The 26,242-nt window shown below is 43.0% G+C and overlaps 2 protein-coding genes across 3 annotated transcripts; both read right to left on the bottom strand.

The window, feature by feature from the left end:
- Positions 1-1,934: 1,934 nt before the first annotated feature.
- On the bottom strand, positions 1,935-11,242 carry LOC113428812 (uncharacterized). Its single transcript, XM_087953026.1, is given in 7 exon segments — positions 1,935-2,621; positions 2,623-3,365; positions 4,766-4,892; positions 6,926-7,005; positions 7,680-7,797; positions 8,054-8,634; positions 11,047-11,242. Coding segments are annotated over 6 exon segments (1,974 nt in total). The 5' UTR covers positions 8,567-8,634; positions 11,047-11,242; the 3' UTR covers positions 1,935-2,228.
- A 5,578-nt stretch (positions 11,243-16,820) lies between these two features.
- On the bottom strand, positions 16,821-26,242 carry LOC113432633 (uncharacterized). 2 transcript variants are annotated; one of them, XM_087952986.1, is made up of 6 exons: positions 25,685-26,242; positions 24,290-24,827; positions 23,917-24,034; positions 23,714-23,793; positions 22,826-22,952; positions 16,821-18,687 (listed from the first exon to the last, which is right to left on the bottom strand). In XM_087952986.1, the coding sequence occupies exons 2-6, from the start codon at positions 24,761-24,763 to the stop codon at positions 17,369-17,371; spliced, it is 2,118 nt and encodes a 705-aa protein (XP_087809112.1). In that variant the 5' UTR covers positions 24,764-24,827; positions 25,685-26,242; the 3' UTR covers positions 16,821-17,368. The 2 variants fall into 2 exon arrangements, with proteins under 2 accessions (XP_087809112.1, XP_087809111.1); XM_087952985.1 differs by having other exon boundaries at positions 25,728-26,241.

Genomic DNA, 26,242 nt, shown 5'->3' with positions numbered 1-26,242 from the left:
GGATGCTGCAACAGTTGTAAGTGCGAAAAACTGTCAATGGTCATTCCACACAAGCAAAGTACCAGCAAAGGAGGGGGAAAAAAACTCCAGAGAAGTTCCAGAGACAGGAAGTCTAGTCCTGCCAAGAATGTAATAAGGGTCAACGGAGAGGCAGTTTCTGTAAGCAACACCAGAATGTTTCCTTCCTGCCTTCATTACAGGATTAGACCAGTAATTTCTTCTAACAACTGGTTCTCCGAACTGCTCAGAATGTTAACAACCAGTTCTAGCGAATAGGTGCGAACCTGTAGAATCCCATTCCTGGTAGTACGCCTCCCTCTAGTCCAACTTTGTGAAGATTCTCCCCTTTATGAAGTGTCCCAACATGTCCTTCATTAATGGGAGGAGTACATATTCTCCACCCATATAGAGCTCTGCCTTTTATAGTCAACACATAACCTAAGTCTCCCATTCTTCTTTTCCTTGAAAAGCACAGGCACCACCCCCCTCAACTTGGCCAATGGAATAAAGCCCCGGGCGAAATCTTTATCTGTGAATGTACATTTTCATCGAGGATGGGTTTGGTTTGGGCAATTTAGCTCCAGGCACAAATTTAGTTGCATGGTCCATGGGGGCGATGAAGCAGCAGTGTATCGCTTTCCTTCTCACTGAGGATCTCAGCCAAGTCGCCATTCTTTTTAGGAATCAGGGGATCTAATACAGAGGGATCAAACTTACATTCTCATGTGACGTATCGCAACTTGTTTCCCCGTTGCTAATCCGGGAATAGGCGTGGCCAGCATGTGATGCATCCGGCCCGTGGGCCGGGAGTTTGACACTCTTGCTCTAACCTATCGCTTCCCTCCAGTTTATTAGCAGTTTATGCTTTCAGTTCCATAAACAAAAGCGTGGGACGGTTTCTCAGAACTTTCACTAATCATTGCCACATAGTTTCTTTCCCGTCCACCACTTACTTTTTTCCCAATCAAGAGAGCGGGCCCATTTTTGAAATAATTCCAGGCCTAGGTCCATGACTCCTGTCATTCCAGGGGCCACAATAAATCTAAAAGTCTCTATGTGGGTTCCAGCTTTACACAAATGGAGCTGCACGCACTCAGACACATCTGCCACCCACACAAAACCATCCCATCTTCCCTTGTCCTGGTTTGCACTAGAAAGGCAATTTATGCATGCATATCTAAGAAGGTATATAATTTATTTGAATTATTACTCAAATGGAACGTGTGAGATTTTAAACAACTATAGGAAGCACTCAATGAATTACAGTTCATAAAGTGATTATTCAAAGTCATAGAAGCACTGAAAAGTGTGACTTATGACAATTTTTCACATTTATGAACAACATCCCGATGGTCACCTGATCAAACCTCAGATGCTTGGCAACTGATTCATGACAGCCTCAGTGTCCCTGGGTCATGTGATCAGCTTCTGTGAGCTTCTGAGAAACCAGACCAATGGGGAAGCCAGATTCATTTCACAACAGTGTTACTAACTTAACAATTACAGTGATTCGGTTAAGAAATATGGCAAGAAAACTTGTAATATGGGAAAAACACACAACTTATCAACAGAAATGTTGGGCTCAATTGCAGTCATAAAATTAGGACAACTTGGATTTCTCTTGGAGCTCTACCCACACATCTTGATATGGTTTGTCCCACGTGTTGTTCCTTCAATGGTAAGAGCATTACTCCTTGCAAAGTTGTTTCCTCACTACATGCATATGATTTCATATAGTTTCTCACCTGTATGGATTCTTTTATGGGAAGTGAGATCACAACTCTTTCTAAGGTCCTCTCCACATTCCACACATTTATATGACTTCTCTTCCATCTGGCTCCTCTTGTGGGAATTAAGACCATTAGTACGAGTAAAGATCTTTCCACACTCCATGCATTGATACGGTTTCTTTCCTGTGTGTGAATCCTATTATGGGGGAGGTAAGATGACTATCCTTCCTAAAACCCTTTTCCTACTCCATGCTTTGATATGGCTTCCCTCCTGTGTGGATCCTTTTGTGGGAATTAACATAACAGCTACAAGTAAATGTCTTTCCACACTATGTGTAATTTAGAAGGTTTTTCTCCTGTGTGATTTCTTCGATGGATTATAAAAGAAGTCCACTCCATGAATTCATATGTTTTTTTCTCCTGTATGGTCCTTCTATGAGATGTGAGAAAGCAACTCTTTCTAAAGCCCTCTCCACACTGCAAACATTTATATGACTTCTATCCTGTGTGGCTCCTCTTGTGGGAATTAAGACCATTACTACGAGCAAATTTCTTACCACACTCCATGCATTGATATGGTTTCTCTCCTGTGTGGATCCTTTTATGAGTGATAAGAGCAGAATTCCATATGAAGCCCCTTCCACATTCCACACATTTATATGGCTTCTCTCCTGTGTGGCTGCTCTTGTGGGCATTAAGATAACTTCTATAATTAAAGCTCTTTCCACACTCCATGCATTGATACGGCTTCTCTCCTGTGTGGATCCTCTTATGGGCATTAAGATTACAGCTACGAGTAAAGGTCTTTCCACACTCCATGCATTGATAAGGTCTTTCTCCTGTGTGGATCCTTTCATGTCTTCTAAGAGAATGATTATCACAGAATTTTTTTTCCACACTCCCTGCAGGTTTTTGGTTTCTCTTCTGAATGTGACTTTTTATGAGAAAGGAGATGATCGGATTTGTTCAACCTCTTTCCAAACTCCATGGATTTATATGGTCTTTCTCCTCTGTGATTCCTTTGATGGATTATAAAAGTTTTATAATAACAGAAGGTCTCATCACACTCCATGCATTGATATGGTTTCTCTCCTGTGTGGATCCTCCTGTGGGTGTTAAGTTGACCGCTATAAGTAAAGGTCTTTCCACACTCCATGCATTGATATGGTTTCTCTCCTGTGTGGATCCTCCTGTGGGTATTAAGATGACTGCTACGAGTAAAGGCCTTTCCACACTCCATGCATTTATACGGTCGTTCTCCTGTGTGGATCCTTTGATGTCTTATAAGGTAGTACTTATCACAGAACGTTTTTCCACACTCCCTGCAGGTAGTTCGTTCCTCTTCTGAATGTGACTTTTTATGAGAAATGAGATGATCGGATTTATTAAACTTCTTTCCACACTCCATGGATTCATATGGTCTTTCTCCTGTATCAATCATTGTATGGTTAGGAAGCCAACTGACATGAGGAAGACTTCTTTTAATTCCACTTTGTGATTGTTTTGTTTCATCACTTTTTGGTTGCATCTGATCTACAAATTTCCTTTCCGCCCCCTTCGAATGGATTGCTTGGCGTTCCTCCTTGCATTTCTTATTCTCTTGTCCATTAAAGCCTTGGAAAACAAAAAGGGAAACTGTAGCAAGAACAGGGGAACAATCAAACCTTTTATTCTGAAATTTAGCCAAAGAATCATCAATATATTTCATCTGTTTTGTGGGAAAACATGAAGAATCCAATGTAAGATTATAGCAAAGACCCATTTCCAAGTGAAGCTCTCTAAGGTTCCTACTATAATAGGATCCCAGCCCTCATCTAACCTTTGACCTGTGGCAATTCCATGGTGGCACAAATTCCCGAAGTGTATTGGACAATGTAGCATGCTGGGGCAGCAACATATTCACCAGCTCCCAACTTCAATAAAAATTTCATCTCCACTTGTCTGCAGAACAGAATCTTTGAAGTCAAAGGAATTTCTGGATGGCAATTGCTCCCCACCCTCAACTTAGCCTAATGCCAAACTCGGTACACAGGTGGGCATATGTCTAAGAAGGGAACAAACCCCTCAGAGGTCATCCGGTCTTGGTGATAGCAGCTCAGGGCCATCAGGAACCCAGTGACCAGGTTCAGGAGGGAATAGAACAATCCTGGTAGCCGGAACCTTCCTCAGTACATTCAGCCTCTTCCTCAGAGTCTTCCTAATATCTTCTGTATGAAATGAGTATTTTGCATTTCATGAGCAGAAAGTTATTTTCAAAATAAAATAAAATTTCCTTTATGCAAAAAGCCAGGCCATGCAATTTTCTAATTTTTCTTTCAATACATTTCCTTCTTCCCTAAAATCAGTTTGGTCAAAAGGATAAAAAACCAGGCTAAAAACTAATAAGTTTATAGACATTTCTAAAATTTTGTTTTCACTTTGTCATTATTGGCTACTCAGTGTAGATTAATGAGAAAAAAATGAATTTCATCTACTGTAGAATCAGCCTGCAGCACAACAAAATTGACAAAAGTGAAGGGAATCCGAAGGCATTCTGAATGCACTGTATATCCTTCATTTTTTGTAACTAATAAAGGCAACAGACAAACCCAATATTCCTTCCTCCTACTCTTGTTTTCCCTACAAGAATAACCCTGGGAAATGGGTTGAGCTGAGAGAGATTGGGCAAAAATCACTCAGCCAGCATTCCTGCCTACGGCAGAACTAATACTCACAGTCACCCAGTTTCTAGCCTGGTATCTTAACAATTAGACCAAACTCACTTTATAGAAGGAAATTTATTCAAATAAAAATTGGAAATCTGCATAGCCTCCCTTATTGCAAAAAAGAAATTGTTTTTTAAAAAACATTTTTGGCTCATAAAATATAAAATATTGATTTCAAAAACTGTAAATCATGCTTCAGCATAACAAAATTGAAAAAAGTGAAGAGGCTCTGAATACTTTATGAATGCACTATAAATAAATGATTTTTTCCCCCAGAAATAACATTTAAGCTCCATCTCTACATTCCTGAGCACAGAAAGGGTTTCTTACCCAGAGAAAGGAGATTCCTGGAATTCTCCAGCATGACTTCTCTGTAGAGCTCCTGTTGGTCGGCATCCAGTTGAGACCACTCCTCCTTGGAGAAATACACGGCCACTTCCTCAAAAGTAACAATATCCTGAAAAATGACACAAGGTTCCTTATTAACAGATAATCACAAGAATAATGGGATAATTTTCCTCCACCAATTGTAGGAAAGAGATCACATGAACAAAATGGGAATCTTCTGCAGAATTCAGAATAGGATCTCACCGCTTTTGGCTGATGGCACAAATAAATCATGTTTGATCAAGCTGGAAGTGTTTGGAATGCCTTACGGTGTAACCAACTAAAATATTCCATGTCAAGTGGTCTGATTTGAGAAAAGTGCCACACTCAACCATCACGGATTTCGATGAAATTTTGCGTGAACATGCACACATGTCCCCAATGAACGTTGGTAAAGTGTTACATTTGCCGATGCAACACTTGCAGAGATCTAGTCATTTGTTGGACCCCCATACCGCCACCTTCTACAGTGTGACTCTGAGGTTTCAGCAACTGTGACACATAATATCTCCGGCAATATTTTGTTGAGAGAAACAAAATTTGGCCATCTCGTACAACTTTTTATGTTCTATTAAACAAAATAACAAAAACATTATCACGAGCGATCTCCATCTAGATAATTTGGAGCAAAGTTAGCCGAAAATATAGCAATGTCCCTATTTTTTAAAACTTTGTCCCTATTTTTAGGGGTTTATACGTCAGCGATGAAAAATCAATGCTACTTTTGTAGGGGGGTTGAAACATGCTCTTTCTAATGAGAATGATTTAACACAGTTTCCAGAAGGTCTTTTTTTGTAAAAGCAGGCTGAAAATACCGTATTACACTCAATTTGTAAACTATTGGAAAGCAGTAAAAGAATGAAATTTTATACTCAAAAACCTTGTGTTGCTAAGTTATTACACGCAAAGTTTCACATGTATCATACCTTTCCTTCCAGAGATATAAAAAGCCAAATATTAACCTTTTTTTGAACCGCAATATTTTCAGCCAACTTTGCTCTAAATTGTCTAGATGGAGATCACTCATGATAATGTTTTTATTATTTTGTTTCATAGAGCACAAAAAGTTGTACGAGATGGCCAAGTTTTGTTTCTCTCAACAAAATATTGCCGGAGATACTGTCTCAAAGTTGCTGAAACCTCAGAGTCGCACTATAGAAGGCTGCGGTATGGGGTCTAACAAATGACTATATCTCTGTAAGTATTGCATCGGCACATGTAACACTTTATCAATGTTCATTGGGGACACGTGTGCATGTACATACAAAATTTCATCAAAATCTGTGATGGTCAAGCAGGGACCCCCAGACCACTTGACATTGGAATGACCCACTTGGGCCTTAAATTCACTACTTGTCAGTGACTCCCATTCTTCTAAGAAGGGGAAGAACAAAATAGTGCCAAAACCCACCTGACATGATTTCCAATGGCTTACTTTATCAACTGAGGGATCAACGTATGCCAACTCCACCCCTTCATGAAGGAGTTGGAAGAGGTTGTAATAGAACTCTATATCTTTATGGAGATTCTCAATCACCAGGTCACGGTTGTCCCTAAGATGCTTTAAATCATAATGAAAATTAGAATATCTTGTATAAAATGATGGAAAAATAGTTAAATGAATGTTTAATAATTGATATTATATAAGCACAAGCTAGACCGATAAGGTGAGAATTTATATAACATGTGAGTAATGGTAAAAAAAGGATAGCACAAAAGATTGTAACCAACTGACACACTGTATGTATATAATTGAAAGAGGGTTTTATGTTTTGTTTGTATGTTTGTTGTAAAAAATAAAAACTTTGTTTTAAAAAAAAGAGATAAAATAGAATATTTTTTTTGTAATGGTATGTGAGATTAACCCTGGGAGACAGAAGAAAGCTTCCCAATTCTGACAACAGTCTGGCCAATGAAATCTGGTGTAGAAGCAGGACGGGTAGAGAAAGCGACTCACAGAGGATCCCCTCAGAAAGGAGAATATTCAGTGACCTGGTATTGAATTTGTATTGCTTAGAAAAAACAATTTTATACATTGAACTCTAGAACAAAATGGAATCCATCCAATATTTATGGACCTTTTCCAATGTTTCTCCTCCTTACCTGAAGTAACGGTTCAGCTAATCCTTCAGCTCTATCAGAAAGAGGTGATTCTAAAAAGTCCAAGGACAGCTTTCTACTCTCTATGAGAAAGAGAAAAATAGCAGAATCAGATTTGTTAAAAAGAGACAATCCAACAATGTGGAGCAAAAGAATCAGCTAAATTGTCATGCCGCTGGTGGAGACTGACTCTGAGGGAGAGGAGGAACAGCCGACAGGAAGTGGCGTGTGGCGTGTGGCTCCGGAGGTTGTGGAGGAGGCTGGGGAAGGGGAGAGGCCAGCTGAGAAGTTAGAGGAGGACCCAGGCCCATCCCCTATCCATCCTAGGGCATGCGGGGAGGAGAGGATAAAGGAGAGACGTGGTCTCCTTGGGAGAAGGGCCTTGATCCTCTTCATGGGCTGCAGATGTGACAACTGAGTAAGAGTTTGGACCTGCGTACTGGCAAACACTGGAAACAAAGTGTGTAAATATCTCTAGTTTATAGTTCCTCTCTGAGTTTGGCGTCCTTCCCAGTGTGTGTTATCTGTGGATATCCTGCAACTCTTATCTTGCCTGGTTTGTGTTGCTTTTTTCCTTCTTCATGTAACTGTGTGGCAGTTTTTTGGTCTTCCGTCAAAGATATTTGGAGCTTGGAAGCAAAGTTAAGGAATAAAAGGGGCTTCACCTGTTTTCTGTGACTGTGTTTGTTTTGTATCCCACCCTGGGTCATCACATTAATGTTGAAATCTCACATCACACAGAAAGAGCTTTTCTTACCTTGCATAGCGTCTTGACTTTGATCTTCCTGGAAGTTCTCCCTGAAGAGCAGCTCTTGAGAAGATGTGAGTGCATCTTTCCTCCCCTTAGGATAATCAGTCGCAGGTTCCACGCATTTCTGGACATGATGTGATATGAGAAACAAAGGAAGAGCATAGAGATAGAAATGAATTACCATACTGCATGTTCAAACTACCAGACTCCAATGTCCATTGCTGAAATTCGAAACAGAATGGAAGAATTGCCCCAAATACATCCCTGGAAGAATAGAATAAATGCCCTTAGGAGTTAATAATCCCAGAAAATTCTGCCAGAGAAGAACTAAGAAATGCACAGAGATCCTCTTTAGAGCTGCCATGATTACATTCTCCCACCTGCAACTCTTCTTGCATGTTTTCCTCCTCCTGAGTCAGCAAAAAGCCTTCAGCCAGGGACACCGCCTGGGAACTGGTCTCTGCTCCACACTCCTGCACCCATTTTCCCATCTCTGGGGGAAGCACAGCCAGGAATTGTTCCAGGAGCACCAGGTCCAGCATCTGAGCCTTGGTGTGTTTTTCTGGTTGCAGCCACTGACGACAAAAGTAGTGAAGCTGAGTGCAAACATCTCGGGGACGGCTCCCCTCCTGAAACTGCACTTTTCTGAAGTGACAACATTGGACCTCTGAACTATTGAATGTCTTTTTGTGGCTCTTCCACCTAGGACTTGCCCCATTCTTCCCACAGCTCCAAGGCTGAGCAGCTGGAGGGCCTTTTCTAAATTCTGCATCTACTGGGTGTTGTTGTTTCTTCATCTTCTCTCTGGTCTCTAATACAGCTCCATAATGGACAGATGCATCTCCACAGGTCTTTCTGTTCACAAGAGATCTGGCCAAATTTTCCAAGGCCATTCTGCTCTCTTCCCAGACAAGATACTTAAGAATCCAGAAGAACCAGAAAATATTTCCAACTTACATACCTGAAATTGAAAACAAATAATTTAGGGTGTTTACTAGTGTGATTAATAACTACTGAGGGAAGGAAGGGGGTAGGAAAAATATGAAAAAGAAAACTGGATGAACCTACTACATGGGAGGGCGGAGCTGGCGTTGCGACGATATGGCATGCGATCTTGGAGGTCTGAGATCACTGCCGATATCTTTGCTCCTGGACCGTCCAAACGGATCTAAACCATCCTGAAGAGACGGTGAATGTAAAGAGCGCAGCCTGTTGATCCCAGGGATACCGCAAAGTCCCTGGTAGATCCAGGAGAAGCTCTTTTTGCCAGCAGCAAAGAGGCAGCCATTAAAGCTGCTGAAGTTGGGACAGCTCCAAAACGAAAGAGAACAGAAAGAGAAAGTATGCCGGTTTGGTGAGAATTTTTTCTTTACTTTAACATTTGAAAGGACACCCTAAGGAAAAGGAAAAGAAAGAATCTGTAAAATTTTAGACAGAGGTGATTAAGCGGCAATTTTAAACAGGAAGTCAAAGTGGTTTTTTTGTTTTGCTGGACTTTTTATATATGATTTTATATTTTGAAATTGGACTGGTTTTTTTTTAATCTATTCTTTCTCTCCTTTTTGACTTTATAATATTTTAGGCTAGAGACTACCTTCTAGTCATCTTTTTTAATATCCTTTTCCCTTTTTAATTAATTTTTATTATATCTTGTTTGGAAAAGGAGGGGGAAAGTGAAAGCAGAAGAAACTTTGTAACACTGCCAACTAGAGGCTTGGAAATATTCTCTTTCTTTTTTCTCTTGACCAGACAAAGCTGGGAAAGATCTGAGACTTCTTTTCATGGACTTTGCATGTTTGATAAGATAGAGGGAAGAGCATGGGAGAGTATTATTACAGGTGCTCTTCTGGGTTTCTATCAGTAGCTGGAGTCTGGTGTTGAAGTTTACAGAAAAGAAGACAATAAGACTCTGGAGAAGAGAGTTATAAAATTTAACAAAAGCCTTGGATAACTAAATAAGGTGCAGTGTGCTCTTTTTACTTTTTTTAAGCTGGGCTATTTCTTACATTAACAAACCCCCTCCTTACTAGCTTACTTTTTGTAACAGCTATTTGGATCTTTGGCCTTTTGGAACTTGTTTTTGTCTTTCTTTTTGTTTTTGAAGTCTAATTTTTACGTCTGCATTTTATTTTAAAGGAAAAGTTTTAGTAATGTTTTCCTTCTTTTTTTTTTTTAAGGGAATAGTCTCTTTTCTTTTTCTCTCTCTCTCCTCCCCCCCGTGTATTTTTTTTTCTATTTATTTTCCATATTGGTTTTTTTTTTGTGTGTGGCTTAAGCAGCAGATAGCGCTAGATTTGGCGAAATGGCAAAATTTACAACTGTCATTAATAGGGAGAATATCAACAATCAAGATGAATATATTACCCAGAATTTTATATTTGTTCCAAACAATTCCAGTTAGGCTTGGAAAAGATTATTTTGAAGATTTAAACAATGCTTCTTCTTACTATTTCCCCCACAACAGTCCTGGGAAGTAGATTGGGCTGAGAGTTTGGATGGGCTCAAGGCTTTCGTGCCAAAGGTTGGACTAGATGTTAATAGCTTGGTTTCAAGCCTAGTGCTTTCATCACTGAACCAAATGGCTCCCTATGGCTAACTATAATTTTATTTAATATAATTTAATAGACAGTTTAATATCATTTCTATGACTGCATAGTTAAGAAACGATTTGCACAATCCAATTCATAAATGTCCCAAGGCACAAACAGCAATTGACATGGAGGGCTCTTAAATCCACTTAATAACCAAATAAACAAACAATGGATTGACAAAAAAGCACTGGCCTAATCTGGGACATACTGACAATGATGCACCTCCCTCCTCTAATACCTTCCTTTTTTATCTGCCGGCACAGCCAGCTGGTGACAGTGGGGAAAGATGGGAAAGCAGGAAACCGAGTTCCAGTTCCAGTCTTTGCACACCTTGCACCCAACTCCTTGCACACGGAGTTGCAACCTTTGTACGCTCGCTACTCTCGGTCTAAGAAGTGGGAGGCGAGGGGAAACTCTTTTGAAAACGGGGCCAAGAAATATGCAGGAAACTGTGCAGGAGTCAAGGCTGACTTGGAGGCACAAATCTCTGTTTTGCAAAGACGACCTCTCCTTCTCTCCCTGTCATGCAGAGCTTTTCCCGTCGAAATGGAGGGTAAATGGCTCCCTCCTTTCTGCGACCCCGTTTTTTTCCAGGGGCAACGGGAAGGATCCGAAGCTCTGCTTTCTCCCCTGCCTGGCCCGTGCATGCACAGGGGCGGTAGGAGAACATGAGAACCCTGCTTCTCCCCTTCCTACGACTCCAAGTCAGATGGAAGTTTTGCAGATCTCCAATGGGAGCCTCCAGCGCGGGAGAAAAGCCCCGTCACTGAACCCCGACTCACGTCTGGATCTCGAACCTCGAAAACCTCCCTGCAGGCTCTTCCTTGGGTACAAAGATTCACCCGAAGTCTCACAGCTGGAGGGGAGCAGAATCAGACACCATAGAAAGAGCTGAGAAGCTTTCAAGCGTCTGCTGGAAATGATACCAGGAAGGAAGCAAGTAACTGACATTGGAAAGAGACAGGCGCATGCTCAGCTCTCTTGTAACCGCGGGGTGGGCGCGGAAGGAGCTGGCCGGCTCTTCTATGGAGCCCCCTAGAGGATCCTGTGCGCATTGAGAGAAGACCCTGCAAGGGCGCAGGACGTCATGTTCCATGCGGGTCTGGGATGATGATGGACGTTAAATTTGAAGGAAAGTTTCCCTCCAACATTGCCTGTCTAGAAAGAAAGTGGTCTCTCCGACAGGCTTAATCTCTAAGAACCGTCTGTGATCTTGTGAAGACTGAAAAAATCTCTGTGGAGACTCAAAAATCCCTATCCTGAAGAGCAGCTTCTCTGAAGGGTCTTTAGGGATTCCCAGAAGGCATCAAAAATGAGCAAAATCCTGTCAAAAATGGCAGAGCGGTCAAAAGACAAGGAATGAAACTCTCTCTATGAAACCCAGCCTGTGGCTGATGGCAAACTCAGCCCTGAAGTGAGGGGAGATCAGGAGACACAGGGAGGAAGGCCACAGGTTGAGGAAAATTAAGATTTGTATTGATTTTTCTTTTTCAATTACTGTAGCTTTGAAATTCATTGCTCTGGGCAGCCAAGGAGGCTTGGAAACACTAACTGCACCCAGTAATAATGAGAATAATCCTGAAGAATAGATCCTGATGAAAAAGAGGCATCAAAATAAAAGCACCAAAATGTAGTGAAAGCTCAAAACTTATGCATCTTTAAAAAAAATTACCTCAAAATAAGGCGCCAGGATGGAGAAATGAAAATTGGGAGAATAAAGTCTCATGTGTGACTCGAGAAAAAGTGGAATTACACAATGAAGGAAAGCAAATACTGAAAAATAAATATAAAGCTCAAATACTACAAGGCAAAAGAGAGAGAGAGAGATGAATAGTTTTATTTTGGTTGTTGAGTAATACGCCTCAGGACATTTTAGTAGGAACCTCAGGACATTTGGAGTAAAAGAATTGTTTTTTCTAGACAAAAGTAATGAAGATTTCACTGGTTTGAAAAGATTAGTGTGGATTTGGAGGTGGATAGAGCAAGAAAAAAGAGATTTAGCTACAGTTAGTGAAAGAAAGGATGGAGGGAAAATTGTGGTGAAGAAACAATTTTAAATGAATGGCTTTAACTTCTCATTCTGGCTGTTCTTTCCAGCCCATTTCTCTACATATCAAGGCTCCTTCTAAGTCCAACTTATATAATTTTGTCAGTCTTTCATTTTGAAAAAATTGACATAATGATTAGGAAACCATAATCAGTGCCTTTTCACCTCTTTGATGCAGTCATCAATGAACAATATTTGAATAAATACTTTCAAAGATGGCAAGTCCTCTGAAAGCCTAAAGTATTGCCTCCCACAAATCTTTCAAAAAGTTCCATGTATTTTTAATTTTTAGTTAGAACAAAGTGGAATTTAATAATGTCTCATGAATAACCATATTAGTAATATTTAATTACATTTCATTCACATTTAGACTTTTTTTCTAATCCTTGTCATATAATAGAAAGGCAAAATGTACTTGAAAAGGGGGTTTTGAACATGCATTTTATGGGCTTCTCCTCATTCTGGCTTATTTTGTGAGAGGAATTAAGCCTTTTCCATATCCAATATACTGATTTATATGCAATGAGGTCTTTGACCAAATAAATTTCAATCAATCACAATATAGCTGACAGGGACCTTAGAGGTCTTCTAGTCTGGCTCCCTGCTCAAGCAGGAGATCCTATACACGTGATGGCGAACCTATATAGCACGCATGCCACAGGTGGCACGCAGAGGCATTTGTGCTGGCATGTGAACTGCAGGCAAACTTACCTCACTGCGCATGCCTGCGCCTCACAGCTGATTTTCGGCTGTTTTGAGGCCTTTTTCGGCCTCCCAGAGGCTTCAGGAAGGCTTCTGCAGGCTTTTCAACTAGGCCCATTTTATCACTTCCTGTTTTTCTGGAAATACTGGAAGTGATGAATCGGGCCTAGTTTTTGGTCTGAAAAGACTGCAGAAGCCTTCCTGAAGCCTTTGGGAGGCCGAAAAAGGCCTTAAACTGGCCATAAATCAGCTGTGAGGCGCAGTGCAGGTAAGGGGCGGCAGGGTGGGAGGTGGGGATTGCATGCACATGTGCAGGGGGCTTGGGGGTGCATTGCCTTCTGGGTGCTGGTGTGTGGGAGCATGCAAGCGCGCACACAATTTTTGGCACAGGAGCCCAAAAAAGTTAGCCACCACTGTCCTATACCATTTCAGACAAGTGGCTGTTCAGTCTCTTCTTAAAGAACTCCAGTGATGAAGCACCCACAACCTCTGAAGGCAAGCTGTTTCACTGGTTAATTGTCCTCAGTGTTAGGAAGTTTCTCCTTAATTCCAGGCTCTCTCCTTCATTAGCTTTCATCCACTGTTTGTTGTCTTACCTTCTGGTGCTTTTGAAAATAAGTTGACCCCTTCTTCTTAGTGGCAGCCCCTCAAATAGTGGAATACCGCTATCACGTCACCCGTCTTTCTTTTCTCTAGATCAGGGGTCTGCAACCATAAATACTCAAAAGAGCCATTTGGATCAGTTTCCCACAGAAAACACCAGGAGCCATAAAACCTGGGTGGGAGTGGCCAACTCGATCTCACTCACTCCCACCCAGTCACATGACAACCCCACAGCCACACCTACCCAGGTTTTGTGGCTCCCGGTGTTTTCTGTGGGAAACGGGTATTTCTGTGTGTCTTTTTCCCTCTGTCTCTCTTTCTCTCCCTCTGTCTGTCTGTCTGTCTGTCTGTCTCTCGTGTGCATGTGTGTGTGTGTTCTCGAACCATTTCCAAAAACAGGCGAGGGTTGGGTTTTTTCTTTTTTCTTTTGCTGATGTTCTTTCTTCTTCTTTAGCTTCTTTTTACCATATGATTTAAATCAAGAATCATTTCAGGTTCCCAGATAAATGAAGCTCTTTCCCGCTGCTGTGGCTCCATCGGCTGAACCCACCACTGCCTGGCCCTGCCCTTTGCCCTCCCCTCCCAGTCACTCCTCGCCTGGCCTGAGAAGGTAAGAGCGACGGCCGAGGGATGGAGACTCGTCTCATGGGCTCCAGGAAAAGGGGACGCCACTGTGAAGCGTGCTAAATGTAATTCTGCACAAGGCACTGTGAGAGCTCAAATGTAATTTAGCCTGCCGGATGCTTTCGCAACACCTTGCACAGCAGTTATATTTAGCACGCTTCAGAATGGGGGAAGACAGCATCCCCTTTTCCTGGAGCCCATGACGAGTCTCCATCCCCCACCGTTACACTGGCTAACTCAAGGTGGGGAAAATTCATTGCCTTCTTCTCAAGCCCAGGCATGATTGGCAGTTTGCAAACTCAGATGTGGATAAAAGTCTCCAAGCTTGGATTGGCATGTGTGCGCGCGTGCACAGCATGCCAAAGGAGACATTCTTCTACCAATCTCAGACATCATTGGGAGTTTATTTCCCTGTCTGGTACCCCTTCCCAGCAAAGCAAGAGGTGGAGAAGAACATTGCTGAGTGTGGAAGGGTGGAAGAGGAAGTTTGCAGGGAGCAGTTTCCTCCGAGCCCAACTTCTGCCTTGACAGATCTCTGGAAAGCAAGAGAAAATGGCAGGGAAGCAGCACTTGATGATCCTGCAGGAAGGAGGCTGGCCCTTTTTGAAAGGAAATCCTTGTTTCCAGTTGTATGTAGTAAAGATGCTGGCTTGTTGGGGCAGTCTTCCCGAACGCAACTCCCCTACCACCCTTCCTCTTCTCCAGAGATCCATCAAGGCAAAAGATGGACCTGGAGGAAACTGCTTTGTACAAACTTTCTCCTCCGTGCTTCTAGGCGCAGCAATAAGATCCTCCATCTTCTGTGAGGGGGCAGGTAAGGCTGGGTGGGGGGATCCAGAGGTCTCCAGCAGAGAAAGGCGAGACGAGGATGAGCACCAAAGCCTTGTCCACCAGAGGAGTCTATCAGGCCACATGGAGAACCTCCGGATGGTGGCATGGGCTGCCCAGAGCCCTGGAGGGCAAGCACCCAGCCCGGCCCAGACCAGCTTTCCTAAAGGGGTGCTTGGCCACGCATATCTCCTCCTCGAGGCTGCTGCTGCTGTGCTCGCTCTTCTTGGCCAGGTTGCTCACATGGGTGTGGGAGGGCAAAGTGTGTGAGTCACAGGGAGACCCACTCCCTTTCAATGCGAGGAGACCCAACTTTGGAAGCAAAGCATCCTCACTGTTAGGATGGGAAACCACCAGGAGCAAGGGGATGGCGAGGCTAGCAGGGTTGCTGGTGGCCAAGTGCTAAGGCAGGAGTTCACTCAGATCCTCCCTCCCTCTCATTACAATTTCCTTCCTTCTTTTCCCTTCCTTTCTCCCTCATTCCTATCTCATTCCTTCTTCCCTCTTTCCTTGCCCAGGAAGGGAGGGCGTGGATTTCCCAAGTGGGGCAGGGGCCGTCACAGTGAAAAGGAAAGCATTCGGGGGCACAGGGCCAGTTGCAAGGCCAGGCTGGCAAGCAGGCCGAGGCGGCAGAGAGCCCTACCAGCAACGCAGTGCCTGCCATCAGGGCCTCTGCCACCTCAATGGCCCACTTGGCACTCCAGACCCCACATTCTCGTCACCTCCTGTGCAAGCACCCAGGGATAGTATCCGTCTGGAGTGAGGAGGGCTGAGGCGGCAGGGGATGGCTCCTCGCTGTCTCTAGGGTCATCCCATGGGCCACATCTAACCTGATCATGGGCTGGTTCTGACACACGGGCCTTGTGTTTGACGTGCATGATCTAGTATAAAAAAACAAACATCAAAAGAACTCATTGTTTGTATGTTTCTCTTTTATATCTTCAATATTTCTATACATCTCCACAACCCTTAACGGGAGAAAAAAACATTGTCTAGAATCCAGGACTTTTGATAAAACATTTTGAGCTCAACTCAATGAAATTGGGTTATGATTGATGATGTAAAACAGCTGTCCCTAACCTTTCTGGCTTAGTAACCCAGCATGGGGTGTGTGGGAGAGACAGAGGATGATTTTGTGCAAGCGACTGGCAGACGCATGCATATACAGCTCCACTTGTAGAAGTAGCTGGCCTGTGCGCCCACCCCTCACACAAATGGTGCTTTGCACATCAGTGTGAGTGCCTGCCACTTGTACAAGTGGAGCTATGTGCATATATGCTCACCCACTGCTTGCACAGCCTAGTTCCAAACAGGCCACAGCCTGTGAGTTGGGGACTCCTGGTTTAAAAAGAACCCATGAGAAATTGGTGGCCTCCAACATTCTGGATGTGGCAATCGGAACTCTCACCGGAGTCTTCCTCAGACAAGCAGAGATGGAAAAAGTAGAACAGCCAGAGAAAGGGAAAAGCCCTGATACTTGGCCCAATAACAAAATAGAAACATTCAGGCAACAGCAAGAGGTATCAGATAACCTCTAACAAAGTTGTAATTTTTTTTTCTTTTTAACCTAAGACATAATTGAACAACAGTGTGATAATTGTGTTTGGAATTTTGGAATATCTGAAACAATATAATGAAAAACAATCAGGAATATTTCTACATGTAGAAAAGTCCTTTTGTCTATTTAAACTCAGCAAAAACCACAAGCAGGATTAGGGATTCACACAATTCTAGTTTGCACTAGAAAGGCAATTTATGCATACATATCTAAGAAGATCTACAATTTATTTGGATTATTACACAAATGGTCGTTGCATGGTGTTTTAGACAATTATAGGTAGTCCTCAACTTCCTACAGGTCATATAGTGATTGTTCAAAGTTATACAAGCACTGAAAAATGTGACTTATGACCATTTTTCAGTTATGACTGTTGCAGCCTCCCAATGGTCACCTGATCAAACTTCAGATGCTTGGCAACGGATTCATGACAGTTGCAGTGTCCCTGGATCATGCGATCACCTTTTGTGAGTGTCTGACAAGCAAATCCAATGGGGAAGCCAGATTCATTTCACAACAGTATTACTAACTTAAAAACTACAGGGATTCACTTAACAAATGTGGCAAGAAAAGTCAAAACGCACTTAATAACTGTTTTTGCTTAGCAACAGAAATTTTGGGCTCAATTTTGGCCTACACCAAGGACTAGCTGGATTTCTATTGAAGCTCTTTCCACAATTCCTTCATTGGTATGGTTTCTCCCATGTGTTGCTGCTTCTATGACGAGTAAAAGCGCTACTCCTTACAAAACTCCACTCCATGTATTCATATGGTTTTTTTCAACAATATGGATCTTTTTATGGGATGTGAGATCACAACTCCTTCTAAAGCCTTCTCCACATTCCACACATTTATAAGACATCTCTTTTGTGTGCCTCCTCTTGTGGGAATTAAGATCATAACTACGAGTAAAGCTCTTTCCACACTCCATGCATTTATAAGGTTTTTCTCCTGTATGGATCCTCTTGTGGGAATTAAGATGACTGCTACAAGTAAAGCTCTTTCCACATTCCATGCATTTATAAGGTCGTTCTCCTTTGTGATTCATTTGATGGGTTATAAAAGAACGATTGTAACAGAAGGTCTTTCCACACTCCATACATTGATACGGCTTCTCTCCTGTGTGGATCCTCTTGTGAGTATTAAGATTACCACTCTTCCTAAAACACTTTCCACACTCCATGCATTGATATGGCTTCTCTCCTGTGTGGATCAAATTGTGGGAATTAAGACTACTGCTACAAGTAAAGGTTCTTCCACACTCCATGCATTGATACAGCTTTTCTCTTGTGTGGATCCTGTTATGGGAGGTAAGATTACTAATCCGCCGAAAACCCTTTCCACACTGCATGCAATGATATGGCTTTTCTCCTGTGTGGATCAAATTGTGGTAATTAAGACTATTGCTACAAGTAAAGGTCTTTCCACACTCCGTGCATTTATAAGGTCTTTCTCCTGTGTGATTCCTCTGATGGATTATAAGAGTGTTATAATAACAGAAGGCCTCACCACACTCCGTGCATTGATAAGGTTTCTCTCCTGTGTGGATCCTCTTGTGGGTATTCAGACTACTGTTACATCTAAAAAACTTTCCACACTCCATGCATTGATATGGCTTCTCTCCTGTGTGGATCATCTTGTGGGAATTAAGATGACTGCTAGAAGCAAAGGTCTTTCCACACTCCATGCATTTATACGGTCGTTCTCCTTTGTGAATCCTTTCATGTCTTCTAAGAGAATGATTATCACAGAAGGTCTTTCCACACTCCATGCAGGTATTTGGTTTCTCTTCTGAATGTGCCTTTTTATGAGAAATGAGATGATCGGATTTATTGAACCTCTTTCCACACTCCATGGATTTATATGGTCTTTCTCCCGTATCAATCACTGTATGGTTAGGAAGCCAACTGACTTGAAGAAGACCTTTTTTAATTCCACTTTGTGATTGCTTTGCTTCATCACTCTTTGGTTGCATCTGATCTACAAATTTCCTTTTTTCCCCTGTCAAATTGATCGCTTGGTGTTCCTCCTTGCAATTCTTATTCTCTTGCCCATTAAAGCCTTGGAAAAGAAAAAGGAAAACTATATATTTTCATTCCAAAAGGATTGGATCACAACCCTGAACTAATCGTTGGCCTGGGACAATTCCATGGTGCCACAAACTCCCGCAAAGTGTATTGGACACCGTATCATGCTGGGGCAGCAATGTACTCAGCACTTCTCAACTTCAATCAAAGTCTCAGCTCCACTTGTCTGCAGAGCAGAATCTTTGAAAGTCAAAGGGAATTTCTGGATGGAAAAGCTCCCCACCCTCAACTTAGGCTAATGCCAAATTCGGTACACAAGTGGGCATATCTCTAAGAAGGGAACATCTCTCTCAGGGCTCATCCAGTCTTGGTTTTAGCAGTTCAGGAGGGAACACTGAATCCTGGTAGGCAGAATCTAGCTCAAGAAAGGCCACATCATCAATACATTCAGCCTCTTCCTCACCTTCTTGCTAATATCTTGTATGAAATTAGTCTTATGTTTTATGAGCAGGAAGCATTAAAAAAACATTTTTCTTTATGTAAAAAGCCAGGCTATGCAGTTTTCCAATTTTTCTTACAATAAATTTCCTTCTTTCATAAAGTCAGTTTAGTCAAAAGGTTAAGACACCAGGCTAGAAACTAGGTGAGTCTGTGTATTAGTTCTGCCATAGGCTGAATGCTGACTGGGTGACTTTGGGCCAACCCATTTCACAGGGTTGTTCTCGTAGGGAAAGCAGCAGGAGGAAGGAATATTGGGTTTGTCTATTACCTATGTTATTTACAGAAAATAAAGGAAGCATATGGAGTGCATACAGAATGTATTCAGACTCCCTTCACTTTTGTCAATTTTGTTATGCTGCAGCCTGATTCTATAGTTGTTGAAATTCATTTTTCCTGATTAGTCTGCACCAGTGATGGTTAACCTTTTCAGCTTGGTGTGTCGAAAATCGGGAAAAAGTGTAGCCTTCCTCGGGTCGTGTGTCACTTCAAGAAATATCAATAATTTGGTTTATGACGGACTGGGCTGGGGTGATCACACAGGGCTGTGAAACTTGTCTCCCTGGTCTCAGGGCTGCAGGTGCAGGATGTGGGGATCGGAAGGCCACCTTACAGGGCTGTGAACCTCATGGATCTCCTTTCCTCCTGTAGCGTTCCTGAGGTAATGAAACTGACAAACCTCAGTTTATGGCGGTTAAAACTGGTTCTCTACTGCAAAGATCTTGTGGCAGCGGTGACACCACGCCCCCATGCAACAAGCAGGGAGCAGGGATTGGAGCAGAGCACAGGCAGCCTCTAAATGTGCAGGTTTTCCCCCCACCAACAGGCGTGTCAGTCAAAGTGCCTCGGCGTGTCACGAGTGACACGCGTGTCATAGGTTAGCCATCACTGGTCTACACCCAGTACCCCATGATGACAAAGTAAAAACATAATTTTATACATGTCTGTAAGCTAACTAAAAAGAAAAAACTGAAATGTCACATTGAGGTAAGTATTCAGACCCTTTGCAACAGCGCTTGAAATTTAGTTCAAGTGCCTCCCATTTCTCATGATTGTTGCTGACATGTTTCTATGCTATGATTGGAGTTCACCTGTGGTCAATTCAATGGATCGGATGAGATTTGGAAAGACACACAGCTTTCCCTAAATGGCCTCACAGCTGACAATGCATACTGTAGCAGACCAAAAGCCATGAGGTCAAAGGAACTGCCAGCTAAGCTCAGAGACAGGATTATTGCAAAGGAACAGATCTGGGGAAGGCTACCATAAAACTTCTGCTGCACTGAAGGTTCTTGAGCCAAATGGACTCCATGGATGATATTTGGCACAACCAGGATTCTTCCAGCAGCTGGTTGCCCAGTCAAAATGAGCAATCGGGGTAGAAGGGCCTTACGAAGAGAAGTGACTAAGAACCCAATAGTCATTCTATGTCAGATCTGTGTATCTGCCCTTCTTCAATGGAAGAAGGGGGGAGGGTTGATAGAAGTAATCCTTTTTGATGTAACATGAATATCTGAATTCTTGTGTTGAATCTGTATAACTTGCACATGATATACAGCTGGGGACTGGAGCCCAGATGCCTGGAAACTTGTCACCTCTTGGAGAGATAGCAAGAGGAGAAGGGGCCATAAAAATTCCACCTCTGAAAGAAACTTCCTGGGAAGCTCTTCTCAACTACATTCCCAGAAAAAGGGGTGGGTGGGGAAGTAGCATGTGGCTTCTTTGTATGGACAAAATCCACACCTGACTAAGGGGAGGGGGTTCTAACTCCCTTTACCTAAGCTGCATGCCTGGAGACATATTAGGCCCTGCTTTGAATGTCACCTGGGTATCTTCCTTTTCAATAAAGAATTCCTTTTGAAATACCCAGTTTTCAAAAGTTAATTCTTATCCTCTGAAGGGGAGAGAGTCTGGGCATTACACTCTGACTGAGCTTAAGAAGCCCTGGTTGGAGACAACCATCCCTACAGCCCACCACCAATCTGGGCTTTAAAGCAGAGTGGCCAGACGGATGCCTTTTCTCAGTGCACAACTAAAGCCTGCTTGGGAGTTTCAAAAAAAGCACCTGAAGGACTCTCATTGTAATAAACAAGATTTTCTGGTCTGATGAAACCAAGATCGAACTGTTTGACCTCAATTCTAAAAGTTATCTCTGGAGGAACAACCCATCACCTGCCTAATACCATCCCAACATGGAAGCACGATGGTTGGCAGTATCATGCTGTGGGAGTGTTTTTCGGCAGCAGAAACTGGGAGACTGGTCAGGGGTGACAGAAAGCTGAATGGAACAATATAGAGATATCCTCAATGGAAATATGTACAACACAGCGTTCAGGACCCAAGACTAAGCTAAAGATTCACTTTCCTATGTGACAACCATACTAAGAAAACAGCTAAAACATAGGAGTGGTTTAGGGACCACTCTGTGAATGTCCTAGAGCAGGGATCCCCAACCTTTTCGACGCCGCGGCCCGGTTCCGGCGTCAGCTGGGCGCCGCGGCCCGGTTCCGGCGTCAGCTGGGCGCCGCCATCTTTTTTGACGAAAAATCACTTCGGTGATGTCACGGAAGTGATTTTAAATCATGAGCGGCGCCAGCGCTCGTGAGCTTTTCGGGTAGAAATGGCTTTCTACCCGGAAAAGCTCACAAAGCGCTAGCGCCGCCATCTTTTTGACGAAAAATTGCTTTTTTACCAAAAAGATGGCGCGCCCAGCAACCAGCGGCCCGGTAAGGCTTGTTCCGCTGCCCGGTACGGTCCGCGGACCGGCGGTTGGGGACCCCTGTCCTAGAGTGACCCGGTCAGAGCCATGACTTCAACCTTATTTAACATCTGTGGAGGGACCTGAAAATGACTCTGCAACTATAATCTGACTCAGCTGGAGAGGATTTGCAAGCAAGAATGGCAGAAAATCCAAGTGTGCTCCAGTCTCATCCAAAAAGACTGGAGGCTGTAATTGCTGCCAAAGGTGCTTCAACAAAATACTGAGTGGAAGGGTCTAAATACTTATGCCAATGTGATATTTCTGCTTTTTCTTTTTAATACATTTACAGGGATTTCTAAAATTCTGTTTTCACTTTGTCATTATCGGATGTGGAGTGTAGATAAATGAGAAAAAATGAATTTCAACAACTGCAGAATCAGGCTGCAGCATAAACAAATTGACAAAAGTGAAGGGGATCTGAATACTTTCTAAATGCACTCTATATCTTTTATTTTTTGTAAATAATAAAGGCAGTAGACAAACCAAATATTCCTTCCTCCTGCTATTTTCCCTACAACAACTCTGTGAAATGAGTTGAGCCGAGAGACTTTTGGCCCAAAGTCACCCAGCCAGCATTTATGCCTAAGGCAGAACTAGTATTCACAGTCACCAAGTTTCTATCCTGGTTATCGTAACCATTTGCCCAAAATGATGTTATTGAAGAAGGAAATACATTTGAAGAAAAATTGGAAAACTACATAGCCTACCTTTTTACATAAAATAAATTATTTTTTTAAAAAAAATGCTTTCTGTCCATACAATACAAAACATTCATTTCAGCAACTGTAGAATCATGCTGCAGCATAATAAAATTGATAAAAGTAAAAGGGGTCTGAATACTTTCTGAATGCATTGTAAATATGGGATTTTATTCAGAAGTCAAATCTTCCTGAGCACAGAAAGGTTTTCTTACCCAGAGAAAGGAGATTCCTGGAATTCTCCAGCATGACTCCTCTATAGAGCTCTTTTTGGTCAGCATCCAGTTGAGACCACTCCTCCTCGGAGAAATACACCGCCACTTCCTCAAAACACACAACATCCTGAACAAGGAAAAAAGTTTCCCTATTAACAGATAATCCCAAGAATAATTTGATAGTTTTAGTTCACCAATTCTAGGACAGAGATCATGTGAACAAAATGGGCATCCTCTGCAGAATTAAGAATAGGATCTCACCGCTTTTGGCTGATGGCACAACTAAATCAGGTTTGATCAAGCTGGAAGTGTTTGGAATGCCTTACTGTGCAACCAGCTAAAATAGTGTTCTTGGTCAATTTATAGCTGGGTCTTAAATCCACTAGTTATCAGTGACTCACATTCTTCCTAGGATGGGCAGAGGAAAATACTGGCAAAACCCACCTGACAGGTTTTCCAATGGCTTATTTTATCCCCTGAGGGACCAAAGTGCCCCAACTCCACACCTTCATGAAGGAGTTGGAAGAGGTTGTAGTAGTATTCTATATGTGTAGGGAGATTCTCAATCATCAGGTCATGGTTGTCCCACAGATGCTTTTCAAAAACCAAAAAAAAAAAAATGATATTTTTTTGGAATGGTCTGTGAGAATAACCCTGGGAGACAGGAGGAGGAGCCCTGATGCTGACAAAAGTCTGGTCAATGAAATCTGATGTTGAAGCAGGACAGGTGGAGAAAACAGCTCACAAAGGATCCCCTCAGAAGGGAGAATGTTCAGTGACCTGATATCAAATTTGTATTGCTTAGAAACAGCAATTTTATACACTGAACTCTAGAACAAAATGAAATCCATCCAAGATTCAGGGACCTTTTCCAATGTTTCTTCTTACCTGAACTAGCAGTTCAGCTAACCCTTCAGCTCCAGCACTAAGAGGTGATTCTAAAAACTCCAAGGACAGCTTTCTACTCTCTATGAGAAAGAGAAAAATTATGGAAGCAGATTTGTTAAAGAGACAATACAATGAAGTGGAACGAAAGAATCAGCTAAAATTAATGTTGAAATCTCACCTCACGCAAAAGGAACTTTTCTTACCTTGCGTAGCATCTTGACTTTGATCTTCCTGGAAGTTCTCCCTCAAGAGCAGCTCTTGAGAAGGTCTGAATGAATCTTTCCTCCCCTTGGGATACTCAGTCACAGCTTGCCCGCATTTCTGGACATGGTGTGATACGAGAAACAAAGGAAGAACAGACACAGAAATGAATTATCATACTGCATCTTCGAACTAGCAGTCCCCAATGTCCATTACTGAAACTCGAAAGAGAATGGAAGAATTGCCCCAAATACATCCTCTGGAAGAATAGAACAAATTCTCTTAGAAGTTAATAATCTCAGAAAATTCTGCCAGAAAGGAATTTACAAATTCAGAGAGATCCTCTTTAGAGCTCTCATGATTACATTCTCCCACCTGCAACTCTTTTTGCATGTTTTCCTCCTCCTGAGTCAGCAAGAAGCCTTCAGCCAGGGACACCGCCTGGGAACTGGTCTCTGCTCCACACTCCCGCACCCATTTTGCCATCTCTGAGGGAAGGACGGCCAGGAATTGTTCTAGAAGTACCAGGTCCAGCATCTGAGCCTTTGTGTGTTTTTCTGGTTGCAGCCACTGACGACAAAGATAGTGAAGCTGAGTGCAAACATCTCGGGGACTGCTCCCCTCTGCACTGATGTATGCCTCTTCGGGGATCTTCTGCCCGGGATTCATTGCCCCGTTCTTCCCACAGCTCCAAGGCTGAGCAGCTGGAGGGGCTTTTCTAATTTCGGCATCTGCTGGGTGTTGTCCCTCCATCTTCTCTCTGGTCTCTATTACAGCTCCAAAATAGACCCTTGGATCTCTACTGGTCTTTCTGTTCACAAGAGATCTGGCCAAGCTTACCAAGGTCATTCAGCTCCCTTCCCAGACACGATACTTAAGATTCCAGAAGAACCAGTATTTCCAGCTAACATACCTGAAATTGAAAACAATTTAGGGTGTTTGCTAATGTGATTAATTGAACTACTCAGCATCCTTATCAAGGGATGGTCTCAAGGCTTTCATGCCAAAGGGTGGACTAGATGTTAATTTCTTGGTTTCAAGCCTACTGCTTTCACCACTGAACCAAATGGCTAACTATAATTTTATTTAATATAATTGAATAGACAGTTTAATATCATTTCTATGACTGCATAGTTAAGAACGATTGGCACAATCCAATTCATAAATGTCCCAGGTCACAAACAGCAGCATCTGTCCACTTGCAAGGCCAAACTAAAAAAAAAAAAACAAAAAAACAAACCAAAAAAAAAAAAAAAAAAACCCCCCCCCCCCCCCCCCCCCCCCCCCCCCCCTCTTCCCCACCCCAAACAAACCCAAGTGGGGAGGGGCGGGAAAGCAGGAAACCGAGTTCCAAGTCCTTGCACACCTTGCACCTCCTTGCACACAGGAGTTGCAGCCTTTGTACGCTCGCTTCTCTTGGCCTAAGAAGGGGGAGGCGAGGGGAGCCCCTTCTGAAAACGGGGCCAATAAATATGCAGGAAACTGTGCCAAGGCTTGGAGGCACAAATCTCTGCTTTGCAAAGACGACCTCTCCTCCTCTCCCTCCCACGCAGAGCTTTTCCCATCGAAATGGAGAGAGTAAATGGCTCCCTCCTTTCTCACACACCGATTTTTTCTCTCTCTAGGGGCAGCGGGAAGGATCCGAAGCTCTGCTACCTCCCCTACCTGGCCCGTGCATGCACAGGGGCGGTAGGAGAACATGAGACCCCCTGCCTCCCCCCAACCCACGACTCCAAGCCTGATGGAAGTTTTGCGGGTCTCCATGCGAACCTCCAGCACGGGAGAGAAGCGCCATCACTGAACCCCGACTCACGTCTGGATCTCGGACCGTGGACTCTTCCCTGCAGCCTCTTCCTTTGCTAGAAAGACTCAGGGGGCAGTAGAATCGGACACCATGGAAACAGCGGATCAGCTTTCAAGCCTTTCCGGGAAAATGATTCAGGAAGAACACCTCTCTCTTGACTTGGGAAAGAGACCGGCGCATGCTCAGTTCTATTCTAAGGGGGAGGGCGGAAGAGCTTCCCGGCTCTTCTATGGAGCCCCCTAGAGGATCCTGTGCGCATTGCGAGAAGACCCTGCAAGGGCGCGGGACGTCATATTCCACGCGGGTCTGGGATGATCGGCGTTAGGCTAGAAGGAAAGGTTCCCTGTAAAATTGCCTGTCTAGAAGGGAAGTGGCAGGCGTCAGTTTCTAGATTTTCCTCTTTTTAATCTCTAAGAATCGTCTGTGATCTTGTGAAGATTGAGAATATCTCTGTGGAGACTCAAAAATCCCTTTCCTGAAGAGCAGCTTCTCTGAAGGGTCTCTAGGGATTCCCAGAAGGCATC

The sequence above is a fragment of the Notechis scutatus genome, chromosome 2 (genome assembly GCF_049901735.1).
Source record: "Notechis scutatus isolate UNSWTSFEM ecotype Mainland chromosome 2, rNotScu1.2, whole genome shotgun sequence".
NCBI lineage: Eukaryota > Metazoa > Chordata > Lepidosauria > Squamata > Elapidae > Notechis > Notechis scutatus.
The sequence above is the reverse complement of the archived record's forward strand: the minus strand, read 5'-3'. Positions and strand labels throughout refer to the sequence as shown.

Coding starts and splice junctions, on each gene's coding strand:
- LOC113432633 (XM_087952986.1), bottom strand. CDS start 24,763: ATGACCTTGGTAAGCTTGGCCAGATCTCTTGTGAACAGAAAGACCAGT. Junction 22,953..23,713: donor TAGCTGAACTGCTAGTTCAG/GTAAGAAGAAAC, acceptor TTCCTTGTTCAG/GATGTTGTGTGTTTTGAGGA. Junction 18,688..22,825: donor CAGGAATCTCCTTTCTCTGG/GTAAGAAAACCT, acceptor TTCTTTTCCAAG/GCTTTAATGGGCAAGAGAAT.